Below are 20,082 nucleotides of genomic sequence, written 5' to 3'. Positions count from 1 at the left end.
AATCATTGGCACTCCTGTCTAGTCTCAGTTGTAAAAGTCAGAAATTTGCTGATTCTTTTGAGCATCTCATCTCTCATCACATTAATTATTATTTCAGTCTGAAAGCTTAGCTCTCATATAATATCACAATGTACTCTCATTTTTCATTTAAACATTCATTCTGAATAGAATAAAATGGAATCATTTGAAGTCATGTTTGGAGAATTAGGTTCCTTGATTAAAAAGGAGAAATCTAGAGTGGTATTCTAAGGAAGTATATTGAAAGGAAAGAGGACAGATCATACATTCTCTCTTTACTGGAGAGAGTAATTTCTTTTCATAACATTAAAACCATTAAAAGTCAGTTGGTTATCTTTAAAATTGTTGATTAGGAAAATGTTTCATGCATTTCTAGGGGAATATTTTTAAATGGCTATCTTTGTACATAGTGTTTCCTATTTTTAAGATTTTACTGAGATCTCTTTGTGATGGGTCAGCATAGTACCTTAATCAAATTTCACCCTACCTTCATGTAAGATTATCCTAGAGAATACTTGTTTGATGCTTTTGTTTTTGTTTTTTTGTTTGTATGTTTGTTTTGGTGCAGGTCCTGGGGCTTGAACTCAGGGTCTGAGCACTGTCCCTAAGCTTTTTTGTTCAAAGCTAGTGCTCTACCAATTGAGCCAGAGCTCCCCTTCTGGCTTTTTTTAAAAAATAAGTTTTTTATTGTAAAAAAAACTGTACAGAGGGGTTACAGTTACATGAGCAAGGTAATGAGTACATTTCCTATCAAGCATTGTTACCTCATCCTTTGTTTTTCCCCTACCATTCCTTCCCTCCTGCCTCCACAACTGTACCTCTCCCTCCCCCTTTAAATTGTATAGTTCATTTTTCAACACAGTATCTTGTACATCTCTGTTACAATGGGTCAACCTGTATCCTTCTTCAAACATTTTTTTCCCTTCCCCTCCCCAAGCTGGAGAAGTATATATACAAGATTTAGGGCACCGATATCAAATATAGTGCAAACAGGGGTTATACTGTGGGGGAGAAACACAAAGAAACAAAAAAATCACATGGTACCTTATAAATATGTTAGGAACAATAGCAAGAAAGAAAAAAACCACTTGTGTTCCTATCTTGGGGTTCATTTTTTGAGTAGTTCATTGGAGATAAGAGTCTCAAGGACTTTCCTGCCTAGGGTGGCTTTGAAGCCTGATCCTCAGATCTCAAGCCTCCTAGGTAGCTAGGATTGCAGGCATGAGCCACCAGTGCCTAGCTCCTGTTTGACGGTTTTAAGCATCAGTAAAGTGAAGATCTTCAGCAGCCCATATATATGGTGAGTTTTAATATCTATTAAAGTCTTCATTTCTCTTCTACCCAATTCTTGGCCCTCAAGTCTGAGGAAGCTAAAACTGTTCAGCCGAGTTACAAGTTTGTTAAGTGTAAGTATATTTGGATGATTAAGAAACTGTTCACTAGGGGCTGGGAAGGTGGTTCCATGGTAGAGCACTTGCCTTGCATGCATGAGGCCCTGTGTTCGATTCCTCAGCACCACATAAGCAAAAAGCAAAAAGCCGGAAGTGGCGCTGTGTCTCAAGTGGTAGAGTGCTAGCCTTGAGCTGAAGAGTTGAGGGACAGCGCCCAGGCCCAAGAGTTCAGACCCCATAACCAGACCCCCCCCCAAATAAAAGAAACTGTTCACTAAACTCTGTTCTGATATTTTAAATGTCTGAAAACAGCAGTCAGCAAAAGGCCTGAAATAACTACTTTCACCCTTGTGGACCAGACTGTTGCTCTTGCAAATGTCAAACTGTGATAAGACAAATCTGGAGAAAGTTCTGCTGAGGTGTGGATCAAGGACCTAAGCACAAGATTCTGGTTTGGATAAAGTGACATCATTTCCCACAGTTTACCTTCCAGATTTCAGTTGCCTATATTCAATTAGTATAAAAATATTAACTGAAAAATTCCAGCAATAAATACATCTTAAGGTTTAAATAATGTTTTAGAGTAGTCTGTTATAATTATTGTTTTTATCATTATCATTGTTGGCCTGTAATTATATTTAATTTATGAATTAGAATTTATCATACATTTATGTGAAGTGTTTATAAAGGGTTTTGTACTATCTAAAGCTCCTAGAATCCCCTAAGAGATCTTAAAATACATCTTCCTTGGATATTTCCTTATCATATGAATGGAAAAGACCAAGTCCACTAAAAACTTGAAGTGATATAGTCCTTGGAGCATAAAATTAAGAAATGTATATAGCCAACTTATAGAAACAGCCAAGATGCCCTTCAAAGGGTGATTGGATTAAGAAAATATAAAATCTATTTATCTATTTATTCACCTAATACATATCATTTACATGTGATATTCCATCATGAATATCTATATCAATATCTATATAGAACCTATATATCTATATATCTATAAAGACATATAGATATAGATGTACAAATAGATGATGGAATTTTTCTCCTCCATTAGGAAAATGATATGTGTCATTAGCAAAGAAATGGTTGAGCGTTGAAAAAAAGTATGTTAAGTGAAATAAGTCAGACTCAGAGAAACAAAGGTCACATTTACTCTCATATTTGGAAGTTATCCCTAATTTATAAATATATATGTAAGTGTATACAAGACCATCTACATACATAATCAAATGTATTAACTAAAGTATGGTAGATTCAGGGGAGAATTCTTGTGGTGTAACTATCTTATACAGTCTAGCAAAATGAATAGCAGGAAGCTGGAAACTCAGATGTCAAGTGTAGAGAGGTCAAAGAGAAGCAAGTAGATGAATGAAGAGAGGAGGGATGCAGAAAACATTCAATGTGCATATGTGAATAGTGGAACTAGGTAAATTGAAAGGATAATTGCATTAGGAGAGATGAGGGAAAATCATAAAAGGAGTGACATTGATCAAGATGCATTGTATTCATAAACTGACATGTTGAGTTGCAAACTTTTGTGCAATCTCTTACAGATAATAAAATAAAATTTAGAAAATAACTGTACAGCAGTAAACATTGTTACAAAAAGTTTTGGAAGCTCTGTAGTTTTCTTGCCCTTGTGAACATGATTACATTTTGGAGCAGGCTTCTTCATTGCCTTCAAGTATTATTGGTTCTTATATTGTCATGGTTAAGGACAAACTTTAGCAAATAACTGCCACAAGCACTTTATTTTTTCCTCTTATGCCATCTAGATTTTAAAACAAGAGTTGGTTTGCACATCAGAACATTCTTTTTTCTGAAACTCCATGCATGTCTTACTGTACTGTTAGCAGTTGCTGCCCACCTTCCTGTGTTTAGAATTCTTTATGAAAAATGACATCTTTTATGAGATGACTGCGGAAACTAATGGAGCCATTTGGATCTGTAGACCACATTTCTTCTGTGAGCCAGCATGGTCCGGTCCAGAAACAGAATTACAATTTTATCCTCATTAACATTGTGTGTGCATCAGTCCACTCCCGAAGAACAGTGCAGGTTGGGGTATGCTTATCCTGTGAAAGGATGCAATTGAGCTGGAAGCATCTGTCCTGCAGATAATGGTCTCTCTGTCATCATATCACACTTCTGTCTGTTGTCAATGTAACTGAGATGGTACTAAAAAGGTTTCAGTTTGAAGTTACTGTAGATAATAATTGGATGGCTTACTAGGAAGGTTTGAAAAACCCTTGCCATCCATGAAATTGGATAAAATAACATTATTTAGAACTAAAATTTATCTCAAATAGGCATGCTTGTTTACTATTACTATGTTGTTGAAAAGCATTCAGTCTACATCATAATATTTAAGAAGAATCTGATATTTCATTATATTTTTATAAATACTTGATGCCAACTGAGAAAAATATATAGCTTTTACCATATGGAAACTTTCTATTACATCAGATCTACTTTTCAGTAAATAAGGTTTCAGGAATGAGAAATTACTGGAGATAAGTATGAGTTTGGGATTTTTATTGCTCCTAAATAATTTGGTATTTTCAGTTCAGATCATTCACTAGTATTTAATCTAGATTACTAAATGTATCAATTCACTTAAGACCTAGTGATGTTGGGTTCTACAGATCTGGATACTTCTATTTTAATCTAGAAAGATCAAGGAATCCATCCAATGTTGGACATATTTACATTTAGAAGAATGAATTTAATACTAAATTCTAAATTCTAACATTATACCCAGACAGGCTCTGTCACAGAGTAAAAACTTACTTTTTCTCAGTGTAAGAATTGAGCATTATAAAAATTTGTCCCTGTCACCTTCTTAAATGAAGCTGAAGTATAAAAATATAATTGTTCACTTCAGATACATCTTTGAAATCAGGAATAAATTAATTATCATATTGTGTTCATATGCAACTTTATCATTGGTGTCTAGCAGAATCCATTCAAATTGGAGACATATTAAGATTGGATACATAAAGAATTAAATAGACTTTTTCCCAAGTAAGTATCCTCTGACTAGAAAGGTAATTGTTAGGCTAGGTGAAAAATGTACCCTTCCTCAAAAGCAAAAACCTGATGTAAACTGAATGGCGTAGAAAGAATGTTTAGATAAGATTGCTAAAACTATAATTAATGCTACTGAGACAATAACGAAACTCTCAAAGAACCTAATGATCCATGAAATCCATTTCTTCAACATGAAATATGTAGCCAAAATGGAGCAAGTGAAGAATGTGTAATAATAGACATCATGTACAATATCACATTTTTCCCCAGTAGAGATCAGCTTTCTTAGTATATTCACATATGACTGCTCTCATATATACACCTGATGTGCTGGAAAATATTATGCCTAAGTCAATGACACACTGTCCATGGTATATTGACATTAGTCCTTCATTTATTCATTCTCTGTTAATTTAGTTGAATTATAGAAGCATATCGTAGAAGACAATGTAGTTTGCATATCCCAAGCCCTGTTGAGAACCCTCTACTTGCTTTATTCTATTGAGTCTTCACCAATCATTGCCTGATTAGTCACTATCATCATGACTGTTTCTATCAGGAGACTCACAGAAACTAAAACGTTCAAGTCTTTGAGGATAAACTTCACAGTACACTCAAAATAAAAGCAAATGAATTCCAGTCTTTAGGAAGAGATGAAAATGAATTTTCCTGAGTCATATCATTAGGAAGAAGAACATCAATCTCATTTTCTTTAGTTCTGTTTGAGAGGCAATTCATGGAGCCCACCTAAAATTACTCTTTACTGTATCATCTAGATTTTATTTATGTTTTTAAAATGGAGGAAATACTGTGGCTATTCCAAGGCTAATTGCCCATAGCCAACGAGTCAAATTTAACATAACTTGATTTCCCTAAAATTCTGGCTCAAATAATAAAATCACAATATAACCTTTTTAACCTTGTCAGCATAACTTAGTAACATCAAACCAATTAGCTCCAGCCAAATCAGCTGTAACATCCTTGCTTGCCAAAGAGAATGTAAGTTTGTAGTAGCCAATCATAAGAGAGATAGATGGAGTTCATTCCTTTTGTATTATATGCTATACTGCTCTGAGCACTTTTCTTTTGAAGTCACTGCTTTGCAAACTTCTTATGCACAAGAAAAATTCTAACTTTATCTTATTGTATTTCTCCTACCTACATCTACTCTTTTGTTTTTATCCTGGATACTTAACACTTCGTAGTCTCTGCACAGTTGACTTATTTCTAAAAGTTCTTTGTCTTCCCCCATACTGGACATCTCCTATGAAGGCAGTCTGTCACTCCATATTTCTGGTGCCTAACAGAAGCAAATAATTGTTGAATGGATGAGTATATCAATGGTGTAGTCTTAGATACAGCTCTGAAGTTGATCTTAAAAAAATAATTCTGAACAAATATGACAATCATCAAAAGCATATATTGAATGACTAACATTAAAGTATGACAAGTAAATTAATTTTCTTTTCCTGAAAGACATTATATCAGATTAGTGCTAACCCTGATGTCTATCTGTATTTCAACAAACATTTGATAAAATCTTCTATGGTGAATGAATTCTCTCTCTTTTTTTCTAGTCCTGAGGACTGAACTTGGGGCCTAAGAACTGTCCCTAAGCTTCTTTTTGCTCAAGGCTAGAACTTGACCACTTGAGCTACTTCCGGCTTTTTCTGTTTCTGTGATACTGGGGAATCAAACCCAGGGCATCATGCATGCTAGGCAAGCACTGTACCACACTAATTCACATTCCCAGCCTGGCGAATTCATTCTTAAGATGTCTTAAGATAAGACCAAGAATGTGTAGCTGTATTCGTGATACAATTGTCTGGATATAGAGAAGCCTCTAGCAATGGACTGAACCCCAGGAGGCTCTTACCTACAATTAACAACCAAAAAGCCAGAAATGGAGGTGTGGTTCAAATCAGAGAGTACTAGCCTTGAGCAAAAGAGTTCAAGTTCAGTGCCCAGACCCTGAGTTCAAGCTTCAAGACTGGCATAAAGTGAAAATATTTAAAATGCCAAGTAGAGAAGTACAAACTAATGCTTGAGGAGTAAATGGGGCAGTGGAGAGACTTTGTCTGGCAGTAACTAGAGATGTAGACAATTTGTAAAGCAAGTATGAATCAATAATATGACATGATTACCCTTGTCCAAATACTCATTTTTGGACTTATTAAATGGAACTTGGTTTAATAAAAAATTCTTCTAAATTTATGCTTGATTGTCTCATACCCAGAAGTATGATTCCAGTCCTATGCTTTAAGAAAAGCAATGTTGGAGTTATGAGTAGAAAAACCTCAAGTATGTCACATGAAGAACATTTAAAATCATGGTCCCAAACTTGCAGCCTTCAAGTAGTTTTCATATGGTCCATCTATAGGGTTTTAAATTTTTTTGAATGAGTGGCAAAATTTCAAAATGGTAGATGTCCCTTTAAAATATAGACTTAAGAAGTTTGTTCTATTCTAGTATGGAAACCAACTCTGGATTTTATGTCTCTCTCAGTCCACTCTACATTTACTTTAAATTCCTGGTGTACATTGTAAAATGGGTGCTTTCTACCTGAACTAAAAAGACTAACGGATACAGAGTTGGTTTGGGTAAAAGAGAGACAAATATTTCTGTAGGTCTTTCATGATGCAGAACAGTTAGACTCAATCTGCTTGACCCTAGAAATGTAAACCCAGGTGGTAATTTTAGGGTCGCATATAAGCATTGCATATTTGCAGTACAGAATAATTTCTCTCAGTGATTGGCAAGCTACTGTGTTTTGCCTATGGCACTCAGTGACTACTTATCAAGTAAATGAAGTAAACAATTTATGAGTGCTAAGCTTCATTTCAGCAGCCAATTTGGTCCATTTTATTTACAGCCCTACTTCAAAGCCCAAAACAGTTACTGCTACATGCTATATGCTCATTAAATGTTTTCAGATTTCATGATTGGAAATAATTTAAATGAAGTATCTTTGTCTGCTCATGAACACTGTAGGAATAAAATGTTATCCATACTGATAGAAAGTCATGGCATAATGGGGTCATTGAATGGGGTGTCACTTAAAAATCACTTCCAACCCTGAAAGGAGTCTGTCAAGAAAACAAGAGGAAATTAAAGTTCCATAACACCAAATAATTAACATAGCAACATTAATGTCAAATGCATTTGTGTAATAACAAAACCGAGAGAACAAACATTTTGCTAAATAATTGTGATGTACAAAGATACTTTTTAATTGGATTTTAAAATTGAAAGCGAAATTTACAAACTTCTTTGCTGACACTTGGTTATATCTCCTATTCATATTGCTGTCTGTGGGCTTTTGTTTTCTCTGTTTTATGTTCCAGCAAAGAAACAGTTAATCATTCCTATACGATACAAAAATAGTTTTAGCTACTGATGTTTGTAATGCAACTTATAAAATCCTTGTTGCCTTGAGGTTTGAAGTGATTTGTTATTCCATCCTTCAAGGAAAACCATGATAACAAATCAAACTGTTGGGAACTGATTTGATTTTTATTGTACTGGGTGGTAACAGAAAGCAATATTTTGAAAAATCATCATATAACTAACATAGAAAATAATAGTCACAGCCCCAAATGTGGCAAAGAAACAAGTAAGCATCTATTTTTTAAATTCTTGTTAAAAAGAAAACAAAAACCTCTATGTACCTTACTTGCAACTCTAGCGAATTTACTATTCTTAAAATCAAGAAAAAGGAGACTGTATTGCTTCATCAACTTGAAGCAAAGAAAAGCCTGAAGTTTGAGTGTCAAGGATGAAGGTATTTTAAATGCACTGCTGGGGTATATCCTAAGTAGGAAAAGCAATTAACTCATTAAATTCTGGGAAACTTTCAATTTATTTGAAGAGGATACATGGTCATTGATTTTTTTGCTGAATATTATTTATGAAAGCATTTTCTTCTGAGCATTTGGCTTCATAACTAAAAAAGCAAGCATTTAAATGTTAAAGGGAAAGTAACTATTTATTGGTCAATTAGATCTATAGAAACTTGTACAGCAAGTTCTTCAAAAATGAAGAAACGCCTATCATGGAATTATATAGCTTTAGAATCCTGTATCATCATTATCTTTATGATACTGTGTTCAGTAGGCACTGCTTCTGTCTCGAAGGAATACTTAGCAATTAATTCTTAGCAATTTATGGGTTTGTTTAAATTAGTTTTAAAAGCTTCCTTATAGGGTATCACAAACATAAAGCTTTAACCTTAGCTTTAGATCCAGCATTTGGTAAAGTAGTGATACACTGTTCTATTTAAATAATTTCTGCTTGAAAAAAACACTACCTTACATATGTAACTGTAACACCTCTGTATATCACCCTGACAATAAAATTTAAAAATAAATAAATAAAAACAAAAAAGACACTTTTTCTGTATAGCACCTTGTTTCTCCTGTGACTTAGATGGAAGGATTTATGAACTGTCATAGGTAAAAGATATATAGTAGAGAATATCAAATACGCATGCAAACATGGAAAAAAGCAAGAGAATCATCATCTAGCTTCAGTATTCTCAATGTACTTCTCAATCTTCCTTCTAGATTCCCACCCACATTTACCTCTACCAGGATTTGTATCAAGCACATTCTATACATGATATTTCTTCATCTATATGTTATTCCATATATATCATGTATCCAATGATAGTCCCTTCAAAAATTACCTCATTAATATCAAAATGCTTGTGAACAATTCTAGTAAGTTTCCTAATAATTTCTTAATATCAAATTTCTTAATGCAATTTTTTAATATATTTTTTAAATTATTTTCTGAGTCCTGGGTCTTGCACTCAGGGCCTGGGTGCTGTCTTGAGCTTCATTTTCGCATGGCTAGCATTTTACCATTTGAGCCATAGCTCTACTTCTGACCTTTTTAGTGTTAATTGGAGATAAGAGTCTCATCGACTTTCCAGCCTAGCCTGGCTTTGAGCCATGATCCTCATATCTCAGCCTCCTGTGTAGCTAGGATTATAAGTGTGAGCCACCAGTACCCTCTAAAATATTCTTTAACTTTTTATTTGTGATAGTTTCAAACAAGATTAACAGATTAAAATCATTATGCCTTTGAGTTCTTTAACCCATTTTACTATATCTCTCTAAAAATTTTGTGAGGAAAACTGGGTTATGTAGAACACAGAGTTTTTTTTTTTTTCAAAGTTTGAATGTTGCTGACTTACCTCTCTGGTGCTGCTCAACATAATCTTTACCTGAACCTTCTATGATTAGTGACATATTTAAAATTTGATTAATTATTTACATTTTATTATTATTTTAAAAGGATGAGCATTTTTTGCTTTTTCTAGTTTTATTGAGGTATATATTATAAATTTATATGCATCCATACTTATAGGTTAGGACATGGTGATTTGATATTTGCATACATTGTGTAATGATTATCACGATAAAAATCACAGTTACCCCCATTCCCTGTGTGTGTGTGTGTGTGTGTGTGTGTGTGTGTGTGTGTGTGTATGCAATGTGCATGTGCATGCAAAAGTAGTGAGGACATTTAACACTTCTTTTAGCAAATTTAAGGTGACCATTGCAGTATTATTAATTATGGCCACCGTGTTGTGCATTAGATCCCCAGAACTCATTCATTTTAGGGTTGAAAGTGCCTGCAAAACAAAATTAATCATTTTTCCTGACATCACTAACTTTGGCAACCATGGTTCTCTTTGTTCCTGTGATAGCAACTTATTTATTAATCTCATATGTAAGATCATAAAGCTCTTGTCTGTCACTTATTTCACTTAGCCTGATGTCCTTCAGATTTATCCACATTGACTCAGATGGCAGGATCTTTCTCTTTTATGGTTAAATAATATTCAGTTGCATATGTGTACCATACTTTCTTAACCATTTGTCTATCATTGGATCCTTCAATTGTTTCTGTATGTTGGTTATTGTAATTAATACTACAAACATGAGAGCCAAATTTTTGACATGCTGATTACCTTTCTTTTGGATTCAAAGGTAGCAGTGCTCTCTTTTTAGCATATATCCACAAGCAATCATTAGTCCATCCTAACAGGTATAAAGTAATAGCCTATTCATGGTTTTGGTGTGCATTTCCTTGACATTTAATGAGGCTGAGCAGCTTTTCATGTACCTGTGAACTAATGGTTTGTCTTCTTTAGAATAATGTTTAGGTCACTGTTTATTTTTAAATCAGATTACTGATTTTGCCATTGGGTAGAAAATATTTTCATTTTGTTGATTATTTCCTTTCTCTATAGAAGCTTTTTCTTGATGTGATCTAAATTGTTTTTGGATTTGTCGATTGTGATTTTGTCATATATCTAAAAAATGATATTTTCCCTATGTTTTCTTTCAGGAGTTTTACAGTTTTACAGCCTGAATACGATTTGAACTCATTTTTTGTCTGTGGTATAAGAATCAAATTTCATTCATTTGTAATATTTTGGATGTCCCATTTTCCCAGCACATACTTATGAATTTTCCAAAATGTCTTCATTATTGACTTCTAGTTTCAGACTACTGTGGTCAAAGGATACTTGACATGATCTCAATCTTAAATTTGTTAAGACCTGTTTTATGGCCCATTGAAAGACTTATCTAGAATCATATGCTTGAGAACATAGTGTATTCCGTTGCTGTTGAATAATGTACTGCATGTATCTATTAAGCCCACCTGGTCTAGAATGCTGTTCAAGTCTATGGGTTCTTTACTATTTATCTGTGTGAATTTATTGTTGAAAGTTTGTATTCCTCTACTCGTATTCACTTCTACGTCTCTCCACTTAGTTCCTCTAATATTTGTTGTCTATATTTGAGTACTCTAGTATTGGGTGTGTATGTCATTGCTATATTCTGTAGATGAATTGAATCATTATGCATTTCTTAGTCTCGTGACAAATTTTGACCGAAAAAAATATTTTCATTTGATGAATTTTGTCACCTTGTTCTCTTGGATTATTCTTGGAATGGAACATCATTTCCTATTCCTTTCATTTTAGCATATGTCTGTCATTAAAGCTTAAACATATCTTTAATTGGCAGCATGTTATTGGATTTTTCATCCATTTCACCATACTGTGTCAGTTTTAAAAGGAGAATTTAGTCCATTTACATTCAGGTTAATTATTGATAGGTAGTTATTTCCATTTGTTGCTCCCACTTTGCATTTTCTTATCACTTTCTTGTAATTTGTAAATAGTTTACAACGCTGTGCTTTGATTTCTGTTTTTAAAAACTCTAATGCATCTAGCTTATGGCTACCCTAGGCTTTCAAAAACATTTTAAGCTGAAAATATAATTTCAATTGCATATAATTTTTCAGCAGAGCTAGCATGTAACAAGGGTATATACTTCAGTGTCCATCCTGGTCCAAAGACGGTGGGTCTAAATGCTAGTTATGCAGATGGGCGTGGCTCTTTTCTGACCTCTGGAGGACCCCTGCTGGCTCTCTGTGAATCCACTGGCAAGAAAGACTGCCTCTGGACCACAACCAAGGACAGGCCTTGAGTCATACAACTGCTTCAGAGATCACAGACAAATCTAAAGTTTGCAGGCCTCCTGTCATGTTCCTGTGACTTGTATTACATTAGTGAATTGTCCAGAAGTTCCTGAAAAATGGGGACAGTGTTATATATGGATTAAACCTATAAGCTTTGATATCAGTAACATTAAAACACAAAGAAAAGTCATAATCTCTAACTCTCTACAAAGAGTGAATTTCACTTTCCTTGGTTGTTTTATTCCTTCCCCAAAGCCCAATCTGTTTTGGTTTATTCTAAATGTGTAGGCCTAGTTTCTTATAATGCATTTACTTTTCTTAAATGATAATTTCTGTTTTTCATCTCATTTGAAATGATGCTTTTGATTAATATTTGTAATTAAACAGAACTTGAAGATAATAGTTGTAGTTTTTTTTTAATATTGCTGTTAAAGGTATAGTTTGATTCCTCATTTCTCAAGTGACAGACTTTTCAAAACACCACAAGAATAGGCTGGATGAGTTTTAGCCAGCTTTTCAGAAAGACCTAAATTTAGGGGGTAAAGGATAAATAAATAAATAAATGTTAGTTTCTTTTTTACAGTTGTGATTCCATTACTGTATATGATTGTGAGGTGAATAATTGGCGGGACTCGTGTTTTTCCTTACTTTTCCTTCCCCTACTAGCAAAATAAAATCAACTTCATATTTCAAGGTCACCCAAGAAAGGCACAATTCTATTTACAAAAGGTTAATTGAATTCTAGAGTTTCAGATAGACTTTCTTGTTGATGAGACTATTACTGAAGGAGACATTTTTCTATTCCTTTAAAAAACTTTCATGAAGTTTTGATGGCTTAAAGGAAATGGCTTTAGGAAACTTTAGTGATTTCTCTGTTCTAATCAGTATGAAATCACAGCCTATATTTGGATTGTCCTCGATGGATATTTCAGAGCTATCTGCTATCTTTGTTAGCCTTTGGCACAAATTCATTTAACAAAGAACCTCTTCTGTGTCAGTATACAAATACCCATTTGGAAACAGATTGTGTTAATTCAGCCCCATGTCCTTTTCATTATTACTCTCTACTGCCTTGACTTGCTATGTACACATAACCAGATAAGATGATGTTAAGCTAGTTTTCTATAAGATTTTATGGGCAACATTACCACTTAGCTTTAAGATAAAGCTTATGTGATGAGTAATGAGGTTAGGAGCAAAACTTATAAGGCTTATAAAACCCTATGACTGATTCTCTGTTATTACTTTCGTATATTGTGAATGATTTCACAGAAGTATAAAAGAACAGTATATTTAGGCAATGTCCACTGTTAGATTAATATTTTAGAGCATAAGTATGACTTTTAATTGAATATGATAGTGACATTAAATTATGACTTTCATTGTGTTTTTATTAAAGTAATGCATTTTTATTACAGGGAATCTAGGCACCAGTAGGCTAAAAAATATCAAAAATAGGTCATGCATGATAATTCACAGCTGCATTTCTAGCGATTTTGGAGGATTGCAGTTTGAGGCCAGCGTGTGCAAAATGTTAGGTCAACCAATCCCAACCATTGCAAGCTAAGTGGGGTAGCATGCATGTATGTGGGAAATGGGAAGATTTGGTACATGCTGACCCAGGTGTAAATATAGGACCCAATTAAAAAAAAATAAAATGAGGGGCTGGGAAAGTGTCTCTGTAGCAGAGTGCTTGCCTTGCATGCATGAAGCCCTGGGATCAATTCCTCAGCACCACATAAGCAGAAAAAAATGGAAGTGGTGCTGTGGTTCGACACTAGCCTTGAGCTGAAGAGCTGAGGGACAGCGCCCAGGCCCAGGGTTCAGGCCCCACCACTGACAAAAATCAACAACAACAACAAAAAAACTAAAGGAAAAGAAATGAGAGATGTGGCTCAAGTGATCAAATGGCCATCTAGCAAGTACAAGGCTATGAGTACATATCACAGATCCTAGTACTACCAAAAAAAATTTTTTTAAGTCATTACTGATACTACTACTCAGAAAGTTGTTATTTAGAGAATTGGGATCTATTCTTCTAGATTCTTTTTATGATCATAGAAGTTTTTCTATGACTGTTTGTTATATGTTATTGTTTTGATAGAAGTGAGATCACTGTAATCTCTTCTTCCCACTCAACATGATGTCATATTCACATAATAACACATTCTTGTGCATTATTTAACAGTCTGGTAGTATTTCATCATAGGATGATTGGAAGCCAATCCTTTAGTGCAGCAATTATATTATGTCTAGTTGTTTGTTATTATACATGAGTGGGAATAACTAGCTTGTTCCTGCATTTTTGTCAAATACTCTTACTAGAGTTAGTCTAAGATTTAAACATCTAAGATTTAAACCATCGATCCTCAACTTTAAGCATACCTGAAAACCACAACAGCGATTTTTTTTAATTCTAGACCCTAAACATAGCTGTTGTGATTAGGCAGGTCGGGAAGAGGATTTGGGGTTCAGAACTTCAGTAAGCACCCTGTAGGATTCTGGTACAGGGGGTTAGTGCCACATTTTGATAAATAATCCCTTAGAGACATTAGACCTGCCAACTTTTTTCTTAACTCCTTGCAAAAAATGCCCTGTTCTCACAGTAATACAAGCTTATATATTGCTCTGGTGTTTAGCTTTATATTTATTTCCAAAATGAGGGCATTTAATTTCCTGCTTTCTCCCCAAAAATATTGTTCTATGTTTTTCTCAAGGATAATTGATGCACATTGATCTAGAGCATGAAAGTACCACTTGCTATCCTCTTTTTAAATGCAAAATGTTAAGATGCAGACACCTACGGGTTTCTTTTATATTAACAAGATTAAAAAATACAAGAAGCTTGAGTTTAACCATGTATGAACATGAACATAAACTTAATTTCTAATAGAGATCCTCCTTGAATAGAAATAACTCCTCGAGGCAGATGTCTTGAAAAGGTGATGTCATAAACATTAAATTAGTCATCAAATAACCTGGCTTATAAAAAGCATTTTTATAACTCCAGTGCTAGTGCCCTCAACAAGCAACTAAACACTTAGACAAATGAAGAGAAGAGGAGGAAACTGCAAACAACAATCTGATGTTATCCCACAAAATTTAGAAGAGTGAGGGGAAAAGGTGGGTAGGGGAAAGGTATGTAAGAATGCAGAGAGGGGTAACATTGATCAAGATACATGGTATTTATAAATTGCTTTGTTAAATGGCCACTCATTTGTACAAAAAACTTGATAACTTTTAAAAATGAAAAAAGTTAAAAAATGATGACTTCAGCCAGGAGCATTCAATATGAACAGTACTGTGCTGCAGTTATGTATCCGCTTTCTTCTGTCCCACCTGAGCAAAGCATGTAGCTACTTAAGTTAATATCTAATTATGACCCTCAGGCAATCTACAAGTGTTGGTTACATTCACACGTCTATTCTTAAATGATTTTCACTAATACATTCTCCCCATATAAAAGCAAAGAATATCACATGTCTATGTTTTCTCTTAATTTTCTGTATTTGCCTTCTTACTAAATACTGACTTTTTTGCCATGAGCTATTATAAAATAAGAATATTTCAGACCCCAAAATGCTCTTAAAGTTTATTTTGTATAAACTCTTGATTTTATACCTAAGAAGACAACTACATTCCGCCCCCCTCCCCGCCCTGCCTAAACTGTAAACTTTGTTTTTCGACATAACGTCTTGTACATCTCCTTGTTGCAATGGGTCCACCTGTATCCCTATTTAAACAATTTATTTTTTCCCTTCCCCTCCACAAATTATGCCAACATCAAATACAGTGAAAACATGGTTATACCGTGGGGGAGGGACATACAAAGCAACAAAGAAATCATCTTATAATTATGTTAGAAAGAAAAAACATTTGAGTCCTTATCTTGGGGTTCATTTCGCCTAACATCAACTTATCTGACCTTTTCTGCTTGTCTCAGACATATACTAGTTATTGCAAATAAGGGAAACAATTGGACCTATGTTTCTTTGGGCCTAGCTTACTTCACTTACTATAATTTTTTCCAAGTCTTTCTATCTCCTCATTTAGTCATAAGCTATCATTAATTCCTAATGTTCTTGTAGTGTTATTCTGATATATTCACTGTTTCAAAATCAGAGTTTGATACTTATTAAGTTGTGGTCAATTAGTGTATGATGTATTCTTCCCTAGTAGTATTCCCTGTCAGGGACTATATCTGTAAAGATGATTTAGTGTTGTTTGTATTATTCCCAACTTTATTTGGAAAGGATTGGGTTTGATACTGACTTCTAGAGGGGTCAGACATCCTCGTTTGGTTAGGGGTCTCCCTGGATACAGGAATTTAGATGCTAAAATACAAACATCCTAGGCAATCAAGGGTTGTTGATCACCCTAGATGCCATACTTGGTTAGTGATTAATATTTTGTAGGTATTAATTTCTTTATATTTAAGATGAGATAAGAAAAAAATCTCTATAGTAGAGGGCTGGAATATAAATTAACATTGGACAGGTAAAATGCAGTACCAGTTAACTAGAACTCAATCAACATTAACCATCATTACTCTGGATAATGTTTTAATAAAGCCACTAGTCTCCTCAGAGCACAGATTTTCTGAATCCAGGTCTTTGGATCTAGGATTTGGAATAAATAAACTTTGTTTGTACCTCCAATACCTTTCATTGTCCATAAAATTAGACAATACAGTGAATCTGAATAGACTGACCCATTTCACATCCCTGTCATCATTTTCAGCATATGTATCAGGAGGAGGTACATTTTCTGTTGGAAACCAACAAGGAAAATGAACATCAAAGGCAGTCTAGCGCTATGAAAAGAAAAAGAAGATTAGCCTGAGTTCCAATAATAATAGCTGTCATTTTGTTGAGTACTGCCAGTATTGGTGCTTCATGTACTTCATAGCTGATCTAGACAATGATCCTGAGAGGTTAAGATTATTATCTCAATTTTCAGAGAAAATTCATCTCCATTTCTGGAGAAATAATCTCAGTGGTCCTAAGTTAATTTCCCCAATAGTAATATAATGTTTAAAAAGTACAACAAAGATTCTAAACTAGGTCTGGGTGCTCTAAAGTTCAGGCAGTTGTAACTTGGAACAAGTAGACTAATTTTTGGAAGGAGTACTTTGCCTGGCTGGGAAAGTTTCTTTACCTGTAAAACACAGAAGAAAAAGAATTATACTTTATGTTGTTTTCATATTGTAGGTAATTGTCTACCATAGAACATGCCTGGTATCATTTAGTGTTTGTGTGTAAATATCAATCATATTTTTATAAAAAACTGACACATTACACATATTTAATAGTCTTAAAGTAAAACTGATAAAATGGGAAGTCTAAGAGTTTAAAAACCTATCACTCCATTAAATATATAACAATATTTAATAATCCTTGAATTCAGAGAATAGACTTTCTAATACTTACAGTGTAATAATTATCATTCTTGGAATGATATATTTTTCTCAATGCAGATCAAAATGATAAATGCATGATTTATTCTAGATTTGATTTGCCTTTGCACATGAACAATTTGTAAAATTCAGGTATAATTTAAATTCTGCTGGACACTCAGATTTTCTTTTCCTGCCTTTTAAAATTCCCCTCATAAAGTCTTATTTGAACAGTTGGCAAGAGACATGAAGACATGTGTCACAGATACAGTCCTAAGTATAATGAAAAAATAGGACTAATTTTCTAGCTTTTTCCTCATACATAATCCGTGTTAGATGCACACATGCACACATGCACACACATACACACACATAAATCAAAATATAATATATTTTCCTAATTTTCCACAATGAAGAGAAACATTTGCTTTCCTTTTGATTTTATAAAACTCATGTACAAAGTTCATTAGTTCTAAAATTATTGAGGATGTCAGTCAATCATTACAACCAAGCCATACCTAAAAGTACTGGTAAATAAATCTCCTACTTTTAAAATAAATCTAGCATTGGGTTGTGAACTCTAATCTTTATACCCAATATTCTGTTAGTGTCTTTGATGATCTTTTCTCTTTTACATTTTGTTTTATGGTAAAGATGCTGTCCAGAGGCTTTGATTTCTAGTTAACATTTTTCATGCATTATGTTTCACTTAATTTCTTCCTGAGGAAGGTATCCATGTGTCATTTAGTCATGTCACGTTCTGAGAGTTTTGTCGATTCAAGGCACTTTCTTGAACTTTCCCTTAGGCCTCTGAGGAAACGTTACATTCCAGTAATGAAGAGGAAGACCCTTTCCGGGGAATGGAACCCTATCTTGTACGGAGACTTTCATGCCGGAATATCCAGCTTCCTCCCCTTGCCTTCAGACAGTTGGAACAAGCTGACTTGAAAAGTGAATCAGAAAACATTCCACGGCCAACAAGCCTCCCCCTTAAGATTCTACCCTTGATTGCTATCACCTCTGCAGACTCAAGTGGGTGAGTACCCTGGGGTGACATTTCCCCATTTTATCTTTTGGATGGTGAGGCTTAATCTGTGGTCTTTTGAGTTTTGATAACTCATTGCTTGGGTTGAGTGAGAGGACAAGGGTAGTTCTAGAGTTAAAAAAAAAAGATTATCTCAAGTACCATCTCTATCTCTGTAGAGTGAGACATTTTAGTCATATTGTTTTACAAGAAGGTGTTGCAAATGTATTGGTAAATGCCAAGAAGCTTCCAGGAAAGGAGAATTATCCTGGGAAAAATTAATCTGGACCGTGTGTAATTTAATAAAGGATTCCTGACAAATGAAAACTAATAGAGAAATTGTCATGTAGGCATACATATGTGGAAACAGTAGGCAATGCTCATTGATGTAAAATGAGCTCAGAATCAAGAGTAAATTAAAATCAAAGGAAATATGCAATTATATTCATGAGCCTAGTAATTTGGCCTTTGACACTCTGAGGTATTACTTATCAGAATATAGTTTCAATTCTCTATATAAGGTAATGCCATTTAGAAGTTATAAGTTCTTACACGAAGCCACATGTCATTCATGTAACTTCCTACTTTACAAAGTATAGATTTTTTTTTAAAAAAGAATTTCTTTGCTGTCTTGTAGCAAATGAAATTTTCTTTTTAATAACTATACTACCAAGGTACAAGTAATGTAAAAGGCAGTGAAGATAGGTAGGCAGATCCATTATTTATTCTTCTGGTCAGCTGCATTTTTAAGACTCTTGGCTAGAACGGATTCATTGTTCCACATGGACAAAGACTTGTGCATTTGCTAGGAGAAAAACAAATAAATTCCTGCTACAAATGCCATGCTTCTTCATTCTCTGCCAAGTTAAACACATTTCTAGGGAAGATGTCTTTTGGGTTTTGTTCTCAAAAGAAATTTAGCTAGTAACTCTATTCTAAGATGTTAAATTTACTGCTTAAATTGTTACTGACTAACCTACAGGGCCTGTATGATTAAAAGAGAGGGGAAATTAATACTGAATAAGAAGACAGCAATGGAAAGGGCAGTTACATTTGGTAAAGTTTTGTGTACATTTGTGTGTGCATGTGCACGTGCATGAATGTGAATGAACCATATGTTTAGAGAACATGTACATATTGATCATACTAAGGTAGGTGACAAATTAACATGGAAATTCTGTGAGAAAAACACTTTTCCTCTTAAAACTTTTATCCTATCTTTAGGATCAACACCACAGCTCTTTATCTTTGGGGGGAAGAATTTACATTTGTGTCAAGGCTACTAAGACCACCCCTCATTGTAATGGTCTGCTAAGACAGTTGCTGAACTCTTCCAATAGTCATATTCATGGCTGTGATTTAATATATGTAGCAAAAGGGCTCAAAGCAAAATCAACATATGGAAAAGCACATGGGACAAAATCTGGAGTAAAGTCAATACAAACAGAGTATATAGAATGTATTTAATTCTCTACAATGAATAGTAATAACATTCGTGAAGGGTTTTCTCCAGAGGTGTCATCTTCTAAGAAAGACTGTAAGCCTGCTAAGATCTCAGAGCTCAGGAAAGTTTGTTGTCGTTGTTGATATTGTTTGGTTTTATACTAGGCACTATAACCCAGGGCTTTGAATGTGGTAGGCAGGTACTTTCCCACTTGAACCATGCTTATGGTGCCATTTACATTGGTTCAAGGTAGAGTCTTACATTATTC

The 20,082-nt window shown here is 34.3% G+C and overlaps 1 protein-coding gene across 1 annotated transcript in view; it reads left to right on the top strand.

The window, feature by feature from the left end:
- Positions 1 to 20,082, top strand: part of Pde4d (phosphodiesterase 4D) — a 1,379,127-nt gene that overhangs the window by 418,908 nt on the left and 940,137 nt on the right. The window contains exon 4 of the mRNA XM_070041218.1: positions 18,153 to 18,382. Within this exon, the coding sequence (XP_069897319.1) occupies positions 18,153 to 18,382 (230 nt within the window). The remainder of the gene's footprint in view (positions 1 to 18,152; positions 18,383 to 20,082) is intronic.

Source organism: Dipodomys merriami, unplaced genomic scaffold (genome assembly GCF_024711535.1).
Source record: "Dipodomys merriami isolate MVZ:Mamm:240054 unplaced genomic scaffold, mDipMer1.0.p SCAF_30, whole genome shotgun sequence".
Lineage (NCBI taxonomy): Eukaryota > Metazoa > Chordata > Mammalia > Rodentia > Heteromyidae > Dipodomys > Dipodomys merriami.
This window is presented reverse-complemented; position numbering and strand designations above follow the sequence as displayed.